The sequence below is a fragment of the Pezoporus occidentalis genome, unplaced genomic scaffold (genome assembly GCF_034315485.1).
Source record: "Pezoporus occidentalis ecotype Australia unplaced genomic scaffold, CSIRO_AGI_Poc_V1 ctg153, whole genome shotgun sequence".
NCBI lineage: Eukaryota > Metazoa > Chordata > Aves > Psittaciformes > Psittacidae > Pezoporus > Pezoporus occidentalis.
The window spans coordinates 55,180-72,049 of NW_026913350.1; the positions used below are offsets into that span (position 1 = coordinate 55,180).

Consider the following 16,870-nt stretch of genomic DNA (forward strand, 5'->3'; position numbering starts at 1 on the left):
GCACTTTGTGGTGCCTGTAGTAACGGGACCCTAGGCTCAGAGGTCCAGGTCTCTCCAGTCCTCCAGGTTTTCCGATGGCTCCAGATCAGATATACCTGCTCACATCATCTCACAGCCCATCCCTCTTCCCCTTCACAGCAATCAACTTCCCACTTCCTTGCAAACCTACTGTTTCCTGATGTACAACTCCATCTATTCTCCTTACTTCCATGGTTATGCCTTATGTAGCAGGACAGAATCCCAAGATGCAGCTGACCTAAGGGCTGCTGCAGACCTTCCTTCTTCTACCCCAAGCACACCCATGAGTTCTCCACAGACCCACAGTGGTGCTCCTGTAAAGCCAGTTTGTTCTGGGAACTGAGCTCCCAGTCCTAACCAGTGACTGCTGGAAGAACCAGCCCCACTCAGGCACACGAGCATCTCCACTGCAGAGGGAACAAGGCAGGACACACAGAGCTGAGGGTGACACCAATCAACACTTGGTGTGATACAAGCTGATGTACAACCACATCCTCATTCTTCCATCACCAGCCATAACCCCCCAGCAGAAGCCGCAGGAATGTGTAGATAACAACGTTTATCACCTTCTTCAGGTGCCTGAGAAAGGTGCTAATGTTCAGATGCCCAGCAATCCCTGAGACATCAGTATGAGCTACAGCACTAGGTGTTACCGCTTCCCTGGACTGTGGTTAATCTTCCTTTAATCCCTGCAGACACTCTAAGGGCAAGTTCAGGAAGGGATGGTCTCGGTATCATGTCATATCTGGTGCTCTGAGCTGCCCTGGATTCTGACTTTGCTCTTTAAACCTTCCCACCCTGCCAGGCAGCCCAGCACAGACATCACTGACATCTCATGGGGGCTCGAAGCCACGTGTGTGAGCGACAGGACCTTGCCCATCCAAGCCTGCTACCATGCCCAGATCCAGTCCTAGTCCTCCCATTCTGGTTGTGCTCTGTCTCATGACCACAGGATAATTCCCCACTGGAACACACGGATTTCTTCTGAGGGTTCCCTGGTAACCTCTTGTCCCAGGAACCAGACATGCTGCTCCTGTACTTGCCACAGCAACCCTCTTCCTATAGCTCCTCTTCCTATAGCACAGCACAGCTCCCTGCTCCTGGCACTGCTGCTCCAGCCTGCAGCCATGGAGGAAGCAGAGGACAGTCACTCCAAGGTCCTCTTTAGACTCTTGCTAATCCCCCACCCTGAGCCTGGGTGCTTTGTGAGCTGCAATGAAGCACTAGGCTGTGGCCCCTAAGCTTCACCCTCAGCAGCTTCTCCTTAAACAGTTCTCTATCAGTGTATATCCTTTTATGCTTTTCTCACCAGAGCCTTAATTATCCAAAGCATTAACTTTGGAAAGTCCTCAAACAGCACAAAAAACAATTTGCTGACTTGGGGGCAGAAAGATAGGGGAGGAAGCAAGGAGAGGAGATGAGAACAAGATACCTGTCAACTACTAAAGAGGGTGCAGATAGCTTTTATTCTCTCCACTACCAGCATTCCTATAGGAGCAGCTCCTCCAAAGCCCCATGGCCAGTCTGGGGAGGCAGCTTCCACCCCAGGGGCTGCTGCCACTACACAGCACTGTGGGGAAAAAACACTGGTCTTATTTTCCACTGCATTTGCTTAAGAGCAATCCTGCAGCCTTATGATTTGTGTTGTGGCATGAAATATCTTGCCAGGGTGTGTTGCTTCACCATGGTGAAAGGTGGTTCCTTTCCATACCACGGAAAACAAAGCCACCTATGCCTCTGATTGCTGAGCGTGCCTCATCCCGGAACGGGCCATGCTCCCACCAAGGGCTGGATGTGCTGTCTGCTGGCAGGGGATTCACAGCCAGCATGGAAAGTGCTCTGCTGGCTTTTAATTCCATTCCTAATTACAGTTTACCTGATGCATGTTATCGCTCTTTGACTTCTCACACACAGTCCTTCACCTTAATTCCTAACTGGGTGAAGTCACTCTAATCAGATTACAGGAAGCAGGAAGGGCTGGGGGAACAAGGAGAGGAGGGGAGACAAGGAGACAGCACGGATGAGCGGAAACCTACAGGCAGAGATGGAAATCAGACCGACGGGCAGAAAACATGGCAACTTGAACCCTGCCTGAAAAAAGAGCCCTGGGGCTGTGTGCATGACACCAGGTGTGATGCAATGAACCCTGCAGGGAGGGCTCTGACGCTCAGCCTGCCTCCTGACATCAACTCTGCGTTAAGACACGGGGCACCTGAGGGTCCCTACAACGCCAACCCCCCCCAGCTCCTACCTGGTAGATACCTGTCGTGGTCGTACTCGTGTGAGCGCTGCATGTGGCTGTTCTGAGTGAAAGGCTGGTTCCCAAAGAGGTTGTCACTGCGAAGATTGTGGCAGAGCTTCTCCAGGAAGCGGAGGACGTAGGTGATACTGTTTACTGCTGGCAGGTTCAGAGTGTGCTGTTCCCGATCAAACACAGCTGGAGACAGAAACAAACAGAGCCCAACACGTAAACCCCCAGCAAAGGCAGGAGGCTACGCCCAGGGCTGCACAGCCAGCTTCTGTATCTCAGCATCGCTGGTCTAGACTAGAGCAAACAAAAGCCACTGCCTTCCCGGGGCTGAGCGCTGGGACAGGCTAAAACCAGTCTGCTGCACCCAGCAGCAGGGATGGGGCTGCAGCGCTGGGAAGTTGCGTTCCAGGGCATAGGAAGGCGTTCAAAGAGGGGCCTGCACGCCCTGTATCCAGGGCTTAAAACAGGATGACACCCTGGGCATTGCCTGTCTCCAGGTCCGTGCTGACATTCCCACCCGTTCTGCCTCCTCCCGGGGCTCGGGCAGGGCTGGGAGATGGAGGGTGAAGTGTTAATGCTGCCCAGGCCGATGGCAGGGCCACACACTGCCTTCTCCAGCACTTGTGCCCAGAGGCCACACTAAACTGCTCTGGGTCAGCCACCAGCTGCTGCTTCACTGGCACAGGTGTTTGGCAAGAAAGTGAAGACAGAGCTCTTCTGTCTGCCCCTGGCCCATGACTGCACCAGGCTTCAGGAGAGGCATCTTCCAACGAGTGAATTCTTGCAATGACATCTCCGAAGGCAAAGTGCTGCAGGCCAGTTCTCACCTGAGATGACCTCTCCCCCGTGGCCTTGCTTTAAGAAGGAGAAGACTGTTTTCTGATGATAAGCACAATCAATGCAGGCCTGTACTGCTTGCTGCAGGACAACAGAAGCTCGAGCAGGTCCAAAATGGTCCGGCAGCTGCTGAACTTTCTTCTTGTCTAGGTGGGGCCCAGTGCTGCCGTTCTTGTTCAAGTAAATGCAAACTGCCAAGATGAGAAACGTGTTTGCCATTAACCCACTCAAGAAAGCAAGAAACAGATGCCTAAAATCCAACATGAGAGATGCTGAGATCTTAAGACTGTCAAATCGCTCGCAAAGGGGAATCCACCGCAACTGCCTGTCTGCATCCTAACAGCGGAGCCACTTACAGAGGGCAATCCAAAGTCTTCCTGCCTCTCACTCTTCTTCCACACTGTCCCTGTCCCTCCTACACTCTCCCCTGCAGCCAGGCTCCCAAAGACAGGTTGCAAAGGGGCTCCTGTGCCAGCCAGGGAAGGTGGCTGTGATGACAAAGGAGATGAAGGAGTGCAGCCCCTGCTCTTTAGGGTTCTCTGAAAACTGGCCACTCACTGTGGAAACAGAGGGCTCAGCCTATCCAGTGCTTGACCAACCATACACACAGCAGCTTTGCACTAGGCTTTCCTGCCCAGATTCATCTTCAGTGCATCTCACAGCTGTAGCAGAGCATACACGCTGCATTGCCACTCCTGCTCCTCCCCTGCTCCCTCCTGTCCCTGTTTGCCTGGACATCCTGAAGCTGAACAGATCACGGCCACTGCTGCTCAGCACTTGTTCTGCATCCTGCTGTAGGGTCAGCAGCCATGCCTGGCACGGTCTGGGAGAGCTCACACCCTGGGCTCACAAGAGATGCTGCACACCAAACTGCCTCTGGGCCTGATGGGCCATGAAAAGAGCCCTTTGAGAGCTGCAGAGTCACCATGAGCATGCAGAAAAAGGGATCCCTGCACTGGAGAGATGGACTTACAGTCTTCCTACAGCTTCGTTAGTTCCAAAACAGAGAGAGAAATGAACCCCTGGGCTCTCTTTTCCTCCCTTCCATCTCAGGCCAGCCTTTCAGGAATTCCAATGGCTGCTGGTTCCAAGTTTAGGAAGGAACAGGAGCACCTCAGTGTGTCGCTTTCTGACCAATGCAGCTCCTAACGTGGAGAATGTGGTTCAAGACCCTTACCTGTGGGAGCCTGCATGGCAGAGCTGGGGACTGTAGCAGCGTCCTGGGGCACAGTGCTTGTGTCTGGTTCTGGGGTACTGGTGGTTGGAGAGGTGGGTGCTGGGTTCAGCAATGTCCTAGGTTTCCTCTGCAGAAAAAGAGGAGATATTTCTCCTTTTACCCCTGCTCTCCTTTACTACCCATGATCACTACACTCTCTCCTCTGCATCCAACAGACAAGGCACTGTGGAACATGACACACTTCTGATGGTGATGACGGGGAGTCTGAAGAGCCTAGTAATCAGTAGGTGTGCATTTTATACACCACAATCCTGACAAAATAACAAGCCTGAGATCTGCCACCTTTGCTTGACTCAGACCAGCTACAGACTAACTACACACGATGGACCCAAGAGCTTATTCCACCGTTCGGCCATCCTGTCGTGATCACAGCATCTGCCATGCTACCTTCACAGCTAATGCAGCTCCAAAGACAGAGTTTCTGGATGGAAATGATCTTTAGGACACAGACATTCTCTACAGCTCTGGGGCCGGACTCTGAGGGATACTCCCAGCCCACATACCCCTCTGGTCTCCTACTTGCTGCAGTCATACAGCCAGAGGCTGAGACAAACGTGCACAAACACACGCATGCACCATCCCATGGCAGAACTTGCAGCACCTGCTTTTCACCCGCCTGCATCAGCATCAGCTTTTACCTTACTGCCAGGCTTGGGGCCTCTCTTTCTGGGGAATTTCAAAGGCTCCACTGACTTGGAGGGTGTAGGCATGGGGTGATGGATTAGCGCTTTGGTCGTTCGACCACGCTTCTTCCCTGTTTTGCGACGCCTTTGCCCTTGTTGATGCCCCAAACCAGTCTTTGTGCTACTGTGCATGCTAGGTTTCTCCGAGTTTACTTCGGAGGCAGGTAAAGGGCTCTTTGGAATCACAACTGAAATAAAAAGAGAAAAAGCAAATAGAATTAAATCAGGCGAGAATGAAAACAAGAGCAGCCTCCATCTTTATACAGCGTCACATGGGAGAACCTGGAGCGTTCGCAGCCCCCTGGACGGAGGCTCCAGCTCTGCAAGCCAGGATAAAAACCAAAGGCACTGATCCTGCTTCAGCGCTCGAGCTGTGGGACGTGGCTGGGCTGAGCTCCTGAAGGATCATGCTCTCAGCCATACCTTCCTTCCTGAAAATATCTGGCACCTACACCTCTTCCTGCTGCGAGTGGTGACCTGCCAGCGACCACGTAGAACGCATGGAAAGCATTCCTAGGGGAAGGACCAGTCAAGACCTGCCTGACAGTCCCAGAGCCAGTGTTGTGCTGGAAATCCCCTCTCCCAAGGCAGAAATCCCATTTGCTCTGTCCCTAAAGGACCAGTGAATGCAGTGATGGTACCAGCTCCATCCCTGATGCCCTCAAGGACTGGAATCCTGTCCCTGAGTATCAGCTCATCTCAGCTGGATCTGCTGTCCTGCTCCTCTCCCACACAGCCAGAGGTAAGGAGGTGCCAGCACAGGCTCTGCTCCTTCTTATGTTCTCATGCTTGCCATGACAAAACCAGGTTTCTGGTCCACAAATCCTCTGAATTTGGTCATTCATCTCTCCCAAGTCCTGCTAAAGGCTGGAGGTGAGCTGGCCCAGCTCGGTGGACCAGTATTCCCTTTAAACTCCTGCTAAAAGGAAACAAACCCAAACCCTCCCAGGTTTTATAGAATCATAGCATAGTTTGTGTTGGAAAGGACCTTAAGATCATCCAGTTCCAACCCCCCTGCCATGGGCAGGGACACCTCACACTAAACCATCTCACCCAAAGCTCTGTCCAACCTGGCCTTGAACACTGCCAGGGATGGAGCATTCACAACTTCCCTGGGCAACCCATTCCAGTGCCTCACCACCCTCACAGTAAAGAACTTCTTCCTTATAGCCAATCTAAACTTCCCCTGGTTAAGTTTTAACCCGTTACCCCTTGTCCTATCCCTACAGTCCCTAATGAAGAGTCCCTCCCCAGCATCCTATAGCCCCCCTTCAGATACTGGAACCTGCTCTGAGGTCTCCACGCAGCTTCTCTTCTCCAGGCTGAACAGCCCCAACTGTCTCTTTATACGGGAGGTGCTCCAGCCCCTGAGCATCCTCGTGGCCTCCTCTGGGCTTGTTCCAACAGTTCCATTTTGAAACATGTACAGTGAGCATCAGGATGTCTTGTGTCTCCAAGCTGGAAACCTTGCTGTGTATTCAACGTGGGGGCTCTGAATGTCACAAACCCCCACTTTCAAAGCAAGGGTCTTTAAAGTGAAGGAGAAAATCTTGCCCAAGGAAGCAGTGAAAGGCTGACACCAGGATGGCATCAGGCTGATGCACAGCCCTGATGGCAGCACGACTGTGGGCATGTAACGAGATTGTGAAAGCTTTCCTAAGGAGGGTTTACAAGCAGTGACTGTGAGCAGGGACTCACTCCCCTGGCACAAAGACTCAGTTTGCTGCCGACAGCTCAGGGGTAGTCAATGGAGCTGGGTGCAGCTTTCCAGAGGCCTGGAGAAGATCACTGGGCTGTGAGGTGACAGCAGTGAGCCAGCCTGGGGGCAGAAGACACTGCAGGGATGGGGCAGCGAGCTGAGGGCTCTGTTAAGTGCTTCAGCGCCAACCAGAGTGCAGCCCAAGCGGGTGGCATGGCTGCTATGGGGAGGTGTGTGTAAGGTGTGTATAAAGTGTGTGTAAGGCATGTGTAAGGCGTGTGTAAAGTGTGTACAAGGTGTGTACAAGGTGTGTGTAAGGTCCCATCAGTGGCAGCTCATTTTGGCCTTAATGTGAACGAACCACTGGGGGTGGATGATCCTGCTTTGCTGCACAGGTCTGACTCCAGCTCTAACCCTGTGCTCTCCTGGACATGAACCTGGCTGCCAGGTCGGAGGAAACCTGAGCACTGGTTCCTTTGGGCACCTCCAAACCAGCCCTGGTGTTACCTGACAAACTTCACGTGGGCTGACACGCTGGCCAGCCCCCAGGAGCCACTGGGACTCCCAGCCTCCAGCTACGTGGGCATTCCTGCCTTGGGATGTGCCAAGGGGTAGGAGCTGAGCTGAGCCAGCTCATGGTCACAGCAAGGCCATGTTTAGGACACAGAGGTCACCTGGTGCTGCAGATAAGGGCCAGGAACACCAAGCAGCCCTCTTCCTCCTCCTCTTCCTTGTGGGGCTGCCATCAACCACTGCCCCCAGCAAACCCTGCGTATGCCTCCACACAGTGTATGGGATGGAGAACTCGGCCCTCCCTGCCCTGCCATACCGAGCTCCTGGGGGTTGCTAGGAGTAACCTGCACTAGCAGTGAAGTGCAGAATGTCCTCAAGTGGTTTACACCCATCCTAACCTCACCTGGCACCAGCGCAAACAACAGGGTGCATGGTGCATCTAGCAAATGACCCTGTTCTGCTTGGTCAGGGGCAAGGGGAGGCTTCTGGTGCCTTCAGTTTCTTGGTTTAATTTTATTTCCAAATGATATAGTGTTCTGTATCAGGTCATAGAACAGTCAGCACTGGAAGGGACCTTAAAGCTCCTCCAGCTCCAACCCCTGCCACGGGCAGGGACCCCTTCCACTGGAGCAGCTTGCTCCAAGCCCCTGTGTCCAACCTGGCCTTGAACACTGACAGGGATGGGGCAGCCACAGCTTCTCTGGGCACCCTGTGCCAGCGCCTCAGCACCCTCCCAGGGAAGAGCTTCTGCCTAAGAGCTCATCTCAGTCTCCCCTCTGGCAGGTTAAAGCCATTCCCCTTGGCCTGTCCCTACAGGCCCTGGTCCAAAGCCCCTCTCCAGCTTTCCTGGAGCCCCTTTATGTTGTTGACCCAGAGCTGGATCAGGGCTGCAGGGGGGAATCTCCCCAGAGAGCAGCAGAGGGGCAGGATCCCCTCCCTGAGCTGCTGCTCACGCTCTGGGGGTGCAGCCCAGCACACGGGGGAGTTCTGGGCTCAAGCTCACACTGAAGCCGGGTCATGGGGAGCTTCTCATTGACCAACACATTGCTCCTCCTTAGGCTGCTCCATCCCATCTCCCCCAGCCTGTGGCTGTGCTGGGGATTGCCTGACCCAGGGGCAGGACGCTGCTCCTGCCCTTGTTGAACTCCATGAGGTTCACAGACACCCATCTCTCCAGCCTGCCCAGCTCCCTCTGGATGGCTATATTATTGTTATAGCACCAGAACCACTTCCAGGGACCGGATGCTTCCCAAAGGAGCCTGAAGTTTTTGCCAGGTGCCTGTTAATTCTCCTTCAGGATTTTAGCCCTGATGTTACTGGGATGTGGTCAAGAAGCTCAGGGTTACACAGGGAGCAGTGCAGAGCGCTCAGCCCTGCTCGCACCCACCTCAACCCCCTCTGAGCTCTAGCACTGGTAACAGCCCTGCCCAGGACATGGGCTCACCTCCCCACTGCAAAGCATCACCCATGTACCTGGTAACTGCCAAAAGCTCCAGTTTACTGCATCTTATTCAGCTGGAGACAGTGCCTGCCCAACAATGAGCATCTGCCAGAGACATCCTCACCTTCATCTTCCTTGGACCAGTCTTCACCCTGTGGTGAGCCACGCTAAGGAGCCAAAAACCTTACAAAGCCCAGTGGTTTGCTGTCACTGAGAAAAGCAGCATCTCTGCCCCACAGCTTTGGTGCTCACATGAGCTCTGAGCAACCTAGCACAACTCCAAAGCTGGCCTTGCTTTAGCAACAAGTTGGGCCATGCGACCTCCAGAGATCCCTTCTGACCGCAACTATTCTGTGATCTGAACTCCTAACTCATCATTTCAGCCCAGTAATGGACGGAAACCTCATCAAAGTTTTCTACTGCCAGCATCCAGCATAAGGGTGTATCTGGAGGAATGGGCTGGCTCCTTTTTGGGCTGGCTGGTGCCAGATCAGTTTGGCTGCAGTGAGAAACATCACCCTAAAGGTGCAGGATCAAACACTGCTGAACTTAGAGCAAAAGGAAAGCTGGGCACCACAGACTGGGCTCTCAGTCACTAAGGGATTAGTTTAAGCCAGAGTTCTGAGCTTCCTGCACAAACAAAGGGACCTGACAGAGAAGACTTCAGGGCCCATTTCCTAACACCAACACATCCCTCACCAGTTGACACATGGCACTGGGACTCACTGTTACATACAGAAGACTGTGAAGTTGACATCCACGCTTTGAGTGTCAGCCAGTACTAGAAACTCATCAGCTTATCTCAGGCTTATCACAGTCTGAAGAAGACAAAATTATATCCTTGGGGTAAGAATACAAAGCCAAAACGTAGGAAAATATGGAGTTGAAGATGGAGAACATTTCCTACCTTTCTCTCTGCTACACCAATTATTCCACATACACCAGCAGCTGCTGGACCACAAACCCCCAGATCTCCATTTTACATGCCAAGGGTACGGTACCCTCAGATGCAGCCATAGCTCACCTCCTTTATCTCTAGGTACCAGTGATGACCACTACAGTGTCCTGAAGCAAAAGGGGTGGTTTCTGAGAAGCCTGAACACGCCATTCCTATCCATTTAAAGCACCTATGAAGAACACTGTAGGCCACACATACGGTGGCTCTTGGGTGCTCCAGGTGTCCCCCATCCCATCTTCAGCATTGCATGGTCAGAAGCATGACTTAAAGAGGTGCATTAGAGACACACTGGATATAAGCAAATCTGCCAGAGCTTGGAAAGCTTGTTGAGATCTGGCTGAATCCTTCCCTGGATGCAGCAGCTCAAACCATGACATCCTGATGGCTGGAGCTGGACAGGAACCAGAGCTCAGCGCCTGTCCAAGAGCAAGTTGTGAAAGCTTCAAACCTCTGGATTCTCCCCAAAGCAGAGCCCATCATCACTGGCCATCATGTGCATGGCTGGGACACAAATACAGGCACTGGGAAGGCTCAAGATGTGGCATGTCCTGAGCTCTCAGCAGGCATGACAGACATAATGCAGGAGAAAAGGGCAAGTGTGGAGACATGGGCTCCTTGCAAGGACAGGGATAAAGAATAATCCACCAAATCCTGGATTTTAAAGCCAGAATGCAATTATACTGATAATTCAGTAATTCCTGCAGGGATTCCTGCTCTCCAGCCTCCAACATCTGCTTGAGTTAATGCCGAAGGATCAGATCTATCTAATACAGTAACGCAGCAAGAGGAGCAAGCACTGCATGGTTCAGCATGTTTGAGATGTTCTCATGCCATTAACTCCCCAAAATGCACTTTCTTTTTCCACAGGATTTATCTACTTTCAGCTTTTGGCTACTGAAACTTGCTGCTGCCTTCACTGGAAGTCATGAGGTGTTTTATCTCCTGCTCCCCTCTCAGACCTCACTGCCCAGCAGGTACACGACAGCACGCACATGAAACTGTCCCTGAAACTGTGTCCTGCTCATCCTGACATGCAGCGTGGATTTTAATGTGTGTTTTGGGCCAGGACGTCCACAGGCACAGGAAGAACAGCAGCTATTTAAAGCTAAAGCAATGTCTTAGGTGTTTGTTGCACCTGAGAAAGGCTCTGAACACCCAACATGAGTGTCCCGTTTCTTAAAGGCTTCGAAATCTGCAGGCTCTGGAGCAGCACTTTCCTTCCACCAGTGCTCAGATGAGCTCTGAGCACTGCAGCTGTCACTGCACATCCCCCAGGCACAAACTGTAGTGTTTTTAAGGTTCTTTTCTTTACAAAACTAAAATAAATAAGGGAAAAAGTCTCCAAGAGGCACCGAGATACCAGCAAGTGCTGCTGCTTCTGCACAAGCCTCATGAGGCAGCACTCCTTGTGCGTCCCAAACCACAGCCTGTCTCCAGAGCAGAGGTGCTCCAGCCCTCCCAGCATTCTGGGAAAGGAAAAGTAAAGAGTGTGGAGAAAACCACTCCTACCTTCAGATGCCAAATGATGGGTTCTGAGCTGCCTGGTGCTCCTTCAGGAGGGAGAACGTGGGCTGTAACATTCACTGCACAAGAACATCAGCTCAAAACCAGCAGAGGCCAGAACAGAAATCCTCATTGCTCTGGTTGAAAATCAAGCAAGAAGCCCCCAAACCTGCAGATGATCCCTGGATTCTCAGTTCCAGAGTCCCAGCCTTTCCAGGGATAGCTCCAGTCAGGGCTAAGCTCTGCCTCAACCCAGAGCCACCCTTTCCTGAGCCCATTAGGAAAACACTTGGATCAGGTTGAGTTTTTAAGAGCTCCTTCACACTGCCTCGGCTCTTCTGCTCCACACACAACATAAACCACCTTTTAAGGTCTTAACTGGTTTCCAGCATCACTTCAGAGACTCTTATCATTGCTTAGCAGTTACTGATGCTTTTCAGGGTATAAACACCCGTGTGCAGCTACTCCTCAATGCAGGGGGAAGCACTTTGAGACTGGCACAAAGTGTCACGGACGTGCCACACAATACCTTCATTCACCAGAATCCCTTGGGCTCAGCACTGTCCCCATCCTGCTGATGGCAAAATAAACAGGGATGAGTGACTGGCTCCTGATGAGAAACAAAGGCAGTGACAGCCTGGGAAGAGCAAAGGTGCCCAAACTGTTGGCCTCAGCAAAAATCACTTTCAGTTTAGTGCTGAGCACACAGACTGACTCAGTCCCAAACCCCAGGTCTCAATTTCTCTCCCATACAAGAAAGTTTAACTGCTTTGTATCTACTGGGTAGTAATAAAATGAATGGGTAAATTTAGTTATGGATATTTTATAGCTAATACTGCCAAGGGTGGCATTAGTGTAAGGGAAAGCAGCATCATGCCTGCCACCACTGGAGCAGCCAAGCAAACTTCTTCCCAAATAGCACCTCACAAGCCCCCCATCTCCCAGCATGTTTGCTGTGGAACATCTGCACAACCAGCCATAAACATCTCCCACTGCCAATTGTAACTCTGGAGCAAGGACATTCCTGCTTCTTCAGCCCCTCTTTTCCCTTCCATCCCCTCTTCCAGCTCCCAAAAGGCAATGCAAAGGAGCAGAAAGACCATGCTGGGAATGGCCCTGGCACAGACATTTACACTGCAGAGAAAAATGGCTGCTTTGGACAGTGAGGCTGGTTTGAGGGATTGACTGTGCAGATCTGGATTGCAGGGGAAGCCCTCAACAGAATTCCAGCCCTTACTGCAGCAGCAGTGTGTGTTAGTTCTTCTATGCAGAGTGTCCTGTCCTCATCACCCCTGGAGAGACACTCGCTTGTAGGAGCCAGCATCCAGCAACCTTTTCAGCCTGTCTGGACAAACCTGGTGGCCTTGGTACCATGTGTCACCATCAGTTTGTTATTTCTCCAGTGCTCAGACAGCTGAAGCCTGGGTCCGGTTCTGCAAGGCCACCTGGATGCTCCTTTGCAGGTACAACCAGAGCACGGAGCCCCCCCAGCCTGCCTGGAGCAGAGTCTCTCCTATCAGCCCAGCTACCAGGCCAGGCAACAAGGAGCTGCAATGAGCCTACCAAGGCATATGGTTCAAAGGCACATGCTAAATTTGTCAGCAATCACCCTCTCCATATCCCAAACCAGCAGTTTTCCTCCCGTCCCCATCCCACTACCTTTTACACCAAATTGGCTGCAACACAACCTGGGTTCTTGCTTGCTGTGATCCCCATCCCCATTAGTCTCATCACTGCAAAAATAAAGCTGTTGTAAGGGTGTTGTAATTCTGCACTACAGAAAGGAGATGAGAACTGAGCTGGGCAGCTGAAGTGTGAGAAACGCATCAGCAGGGTTGAAACTGAAGCTCCTGAGGGATGCTCTAGAGAGTGAAAGACAACAGGAGGAACCAGGGAGTTCCAAAAGGAATGGCAACGCTAGAGTGTACTGGCACAGTCAGAACAACACCAAGTAAAACTCTGAGCTTCAATACTCCTGCTTCATTTGGTTACCCCAAAGCCAGGCTGGGGTCACCTGCATGGCAGTTCACTGCACCTTGCAGCACATCTTGGGCACCGGCAGAACGGTGACAGCAGGGGTTTGGTGACAGAGCATGCACACAGAGGGGATGCCTGACGTGCCCAGTCCACACAGCAGGCCTCAAGGAAACCCTCAAGGAAACCCCAGAGCCACGCTCTTGGGAAGCAACCAACCTGCAGACTGGGTAAGACTCCAGCATGCCCAAGCCAACCTGACTTATACCAGCAGCAGGACTCAGGGCATGAGCTTCTTCCCAGATTTCCAGCCCATGGGAAGCATGACAACACTGCTGTTTCCACCCAGGTAGCTCAAGGACAGACATTCAGTGACAACCTGTAGCATGAGAGACCACCACAATTGACTGACTGATCACATCTTCTGCCATGGGAATTATTTACCAGTGGGTTTCCAAACCCCCAGGTTGGGAATGGTTCCGCACTCCTGCTGGATTCAGGCTATTCAGGGCTGTTCCTGGGGCTCCTGCTTGTTCTGATCATCTCTGAAGCTGTATTTTTAGCTTTGGCTTCCTGGGTAAATATTAGCAGAACACCTCCAACCTGTCAGTGCACAGAGAGCCAGGAGGCTGCGGGTGTTGCTTTGTTCCACCTTCTGCTCTTTCCTAAAGCTCTTCAGGCATTATAGAAACATCAAAGATCAAGAGGAGAACCATGAGAAGCCACAAAAGGCCCAATCTTTGTAACAAGTGAAGCTGTCTGTTCAGGATGAAGCTCCTAGAGTCAATACAACTGCACGCAGTGGCAACAGGGATGCGTTTGCCAAAGGCAGGGTCAGAGCTGGGCATTCACTTCAGAGCAGGGCCACAGCATTCACTTCCCCTCTCCAAAACATGGGGAGGGAACAAAGCCATGAAGAAACCAGAAGATGAGAAGATGATGTCATGCTCTTGCTCCCATATTGTCACTGTGAAATATCCCACCAAAACGGGCCCATTCCTCCCACATGTGCATCCACTGCTCCAACCACAACCATCCCATGGACCACAGGCAGCTTTTACAGACCTTGGTCCATCATTCTGGCTCCTCCAGCAGAAGCTGCTTCCTTCTAAGGAGCTGAGCTCCTGTCACCAGCAGCTGGCATGTGTGTGCTGGTGACAGGCAGAAACAATGTGTGGAGCCCTAAATCCTCCAAGAGAAGCTTCTTAATCCTAAGTGCTTAAACCACTCCATCTAGGTGGGAAACTGTACTCCCTGTGGCTCTCCTAAAGATACCTAAACCATTGCACTGGGCACACTAAGCTTGATTACCTCTGCTTCCAAACCTGGCAGCAGAGGATGGTGGGGCAGACACCAGCCCTGCTGTAACCCCAGCTCAGGACATCTGGAGTCAGACACTTTGGAATGCCCAGAAATAAAAGCCCTGGAGCTCTGCCCTTCCTTGAGCTTGTCCAACTCCATCTTGAAAGCACTGAGGCCTTCAGCCTGCACCAGCCCAGCCCTGTGCCACGTTCCATCAGTGGAAGGTCAGAGATGTTGCAGAAATGGGGCAGTGACCCCAGTGCTGCTCACCCAAAGGGAGGAAGTCTCAACAGTGAGGCTCCTGTAGAAATGTCCTGCCAGGACTCAGGAACACCCTGAGATTCTGAAACCCTGTTTTGGACCAGGAAGTGGGATGGAAAAGGGAAGGAAATGTCCTGAATACAGAGATTCATAATCTGTGGGTTATGAACAACTTCAGAATAAAACACATGAGGAAAAGCCAAGCTGGAATACAACTTCATAAGAAGGACACGGGATATGAGCTTCATATGAAAGACAGGCTGGAGGATGGTGGAAACTGCCTGTCCCAGGTCAACTCCTTGGAGGCTCTTTCCAGCCCCAAGACATCCCACAGTAACACCAGGTCTGTAACATGCCCGAGATCCTGCTGAGCGCCAGATCTGCTGTGTGCTGAGCCACAGGCACCATCAGCATCCAAAGGGGTTTGGGGAGCAGCAAACCCTCCTGCAGCACGGAGCCCAGACCTCCACAACCAACCTGGACTCCAGGACACACACGCAAGCCAGGATAAGCACCTCAGCTCTGTGCTCCAAACAGCTCAAGGGATATTTCTTGGTCTCTTCCAAGAGCACCACGACTGCACATGCACTAGACTCACACTTAGAAGAGAAAATGCTGAACTTCTCTGTGCAACCATCGGTACCCGTGTGCTCCCAACTCCAGCCACCCCAACGCCAACATTCATCACCTGGCCTGATGGACGAGCCCCAGCTCCCAGCTCAGTCCTGAAGTGACAGCAATGAGTATTTTTCCATCTCCTTCAAGCTGTAAAGCAGAGCTCACCTGAGCACTCCCCTGCCAGCTACTCCTCATGAGGCTCCTCCACCCATCACCGTGTCCTCGCCCCAACGGAGGAAGAGAAACCAAGCAACAGCAGAAATAAAGTCATAAAATACACGTTACCTTTGCCCGGGGGCAGAAAGTCTAGCATATGACCATCATCTTCATCTGAAGATGCCAAGCAGTTAACCAACACATCACATGGCAGCAGCAGTGCTGAGGGATGAAGGACTTCATCAGCTTCCTACCCAGGGGCAGCATTTTGTGCCCCTCTCTTACCCACCCGTGTGAGGGCAGGCTCCAGCCTCTGGGCTGTGTAACACATGCAACAGTCGGGAGCGGATGCGAGTCCAGGAGCAAATGGGAGTTCCACTTCAACACATCCCCATGGTAACTATCTAAAACTCTTCACTTGGGCTTTGCAAGGGGAGGGGCAGGCTCTGGAGGCAGCCAGGCCCGGGCAGCAGTGTGCTGACAGCAGCAGTGTGCTCACACAGCGCAGGGACATGCCTGTTGTTGGACCACACGCAGCACGGGGCTCTGTGCTGCCCTTGCTGTGGCTGCCTGGCAGCCGTGGCCCAGCCAGGCTCTGCATCACCTCCCCAGCAGCTCCCCGGGCCCATCCCGGTCAGGGCTTGTCGCCAGCTGGGTTTTGGCCAAGGCAGCAACTCCACTCCTCCAAATTCCAGTGCTGGAGCTGCTCCCAGCTCTGCCCACCCAGCCTTAACGCTTTCACTGCTGCCCCGCTCAGCACCCAGCACCCCTCACAATGTTCTGTTGTTGTGAGCATGCACAGGGGTGGGAAATCAATGTAAGGGGTGCAGTGAACCCACCAGGGAACTCCAGAGGAGCTCAGCATCGCAGAATCACAAGCACGGGACCTCTGGAGGTCACTTAGTCCAACCCCCCTGCCAAGGCACAGTGCAAGTGAAGGAATGGTACAAGGACCTTCTGAGTTACTGTGAACACTGACAGCCATACCTGTGCTTGTGGGCAGGTTGCTGCAGGCTGCCTGTGTCCCTGCATCCTTGTTTTTAAGGTTACAGCACTCCCTTGCCACCCAGCAGTGATGCACAAACCATGGTTGAGCAGAATTAATCACAGGACCCCAGCCTGGTTGGGGTTGGAAGGGATCTTAAAGCTCATCCAGTTCCAACCCCCTGTCTTCATTTCTGACGTGAACCCACAAGTCCTGAGCATCTCTCGTGCAAGGCAAGTGCAGGGGCTATCAGTAGCACAGTCTGCCCATCGAGCAGAGCTCAAAGCTGCCAACCAGCACTTGGTTTTATAGGACACCCACCTCACCTTCTATTTCTAAGAGCCTGGGATATGTGTTTAAGGGTAAAAGAGCATGTGTGTAAGTGGCATGAAAAGACATACAAGATGCTGTACACTACAGGTGAGGAGTGCTGA

At 52.4% G+C, this 16,870-nt stretch overlaps 1 protein-coding gene across 7 annotated transcripts in view; it reads right to left on the bottom strand.

The window, feature by feature from the left end:
* The window catches only part of SCMH1 (Scm polycomb group protein homolog 1), a 60,226-nt gene that overhangs the window by 14,275 nt on the left and 29,081 nt on the right, over nt 1-16,870 (bottom strand). For 5 of the 7 annotated variants that reach the window (XM_062611382.1, XM_062611379.1, XM_062611381.1 and 2 more), the window contains 4 exons: nt 4,982-5,214; nt 4,284-4,410; nt 3,097-3,297; nt 2,270-2,455 (listed from right to left, as the gene is read on the bottom strand). In XM_062611382.1, the coding sequence (XP_062467366.1) occupies nt 2,270-2,455; nt 3,097-3,297; nt 4,284-4,410; nt 4,982-5,214 (747 nt within the window). The remainder of the gene's footprint in view (nt 1-2,269; nt 2,456-3,096; nt 3,298-4,283; nt 4,411-4,981; nt 5,215-16,870) is intronic. The other 2 variants (XM_062611383.1, XM_062611384.1) reach the window with 2 other exon arrangements.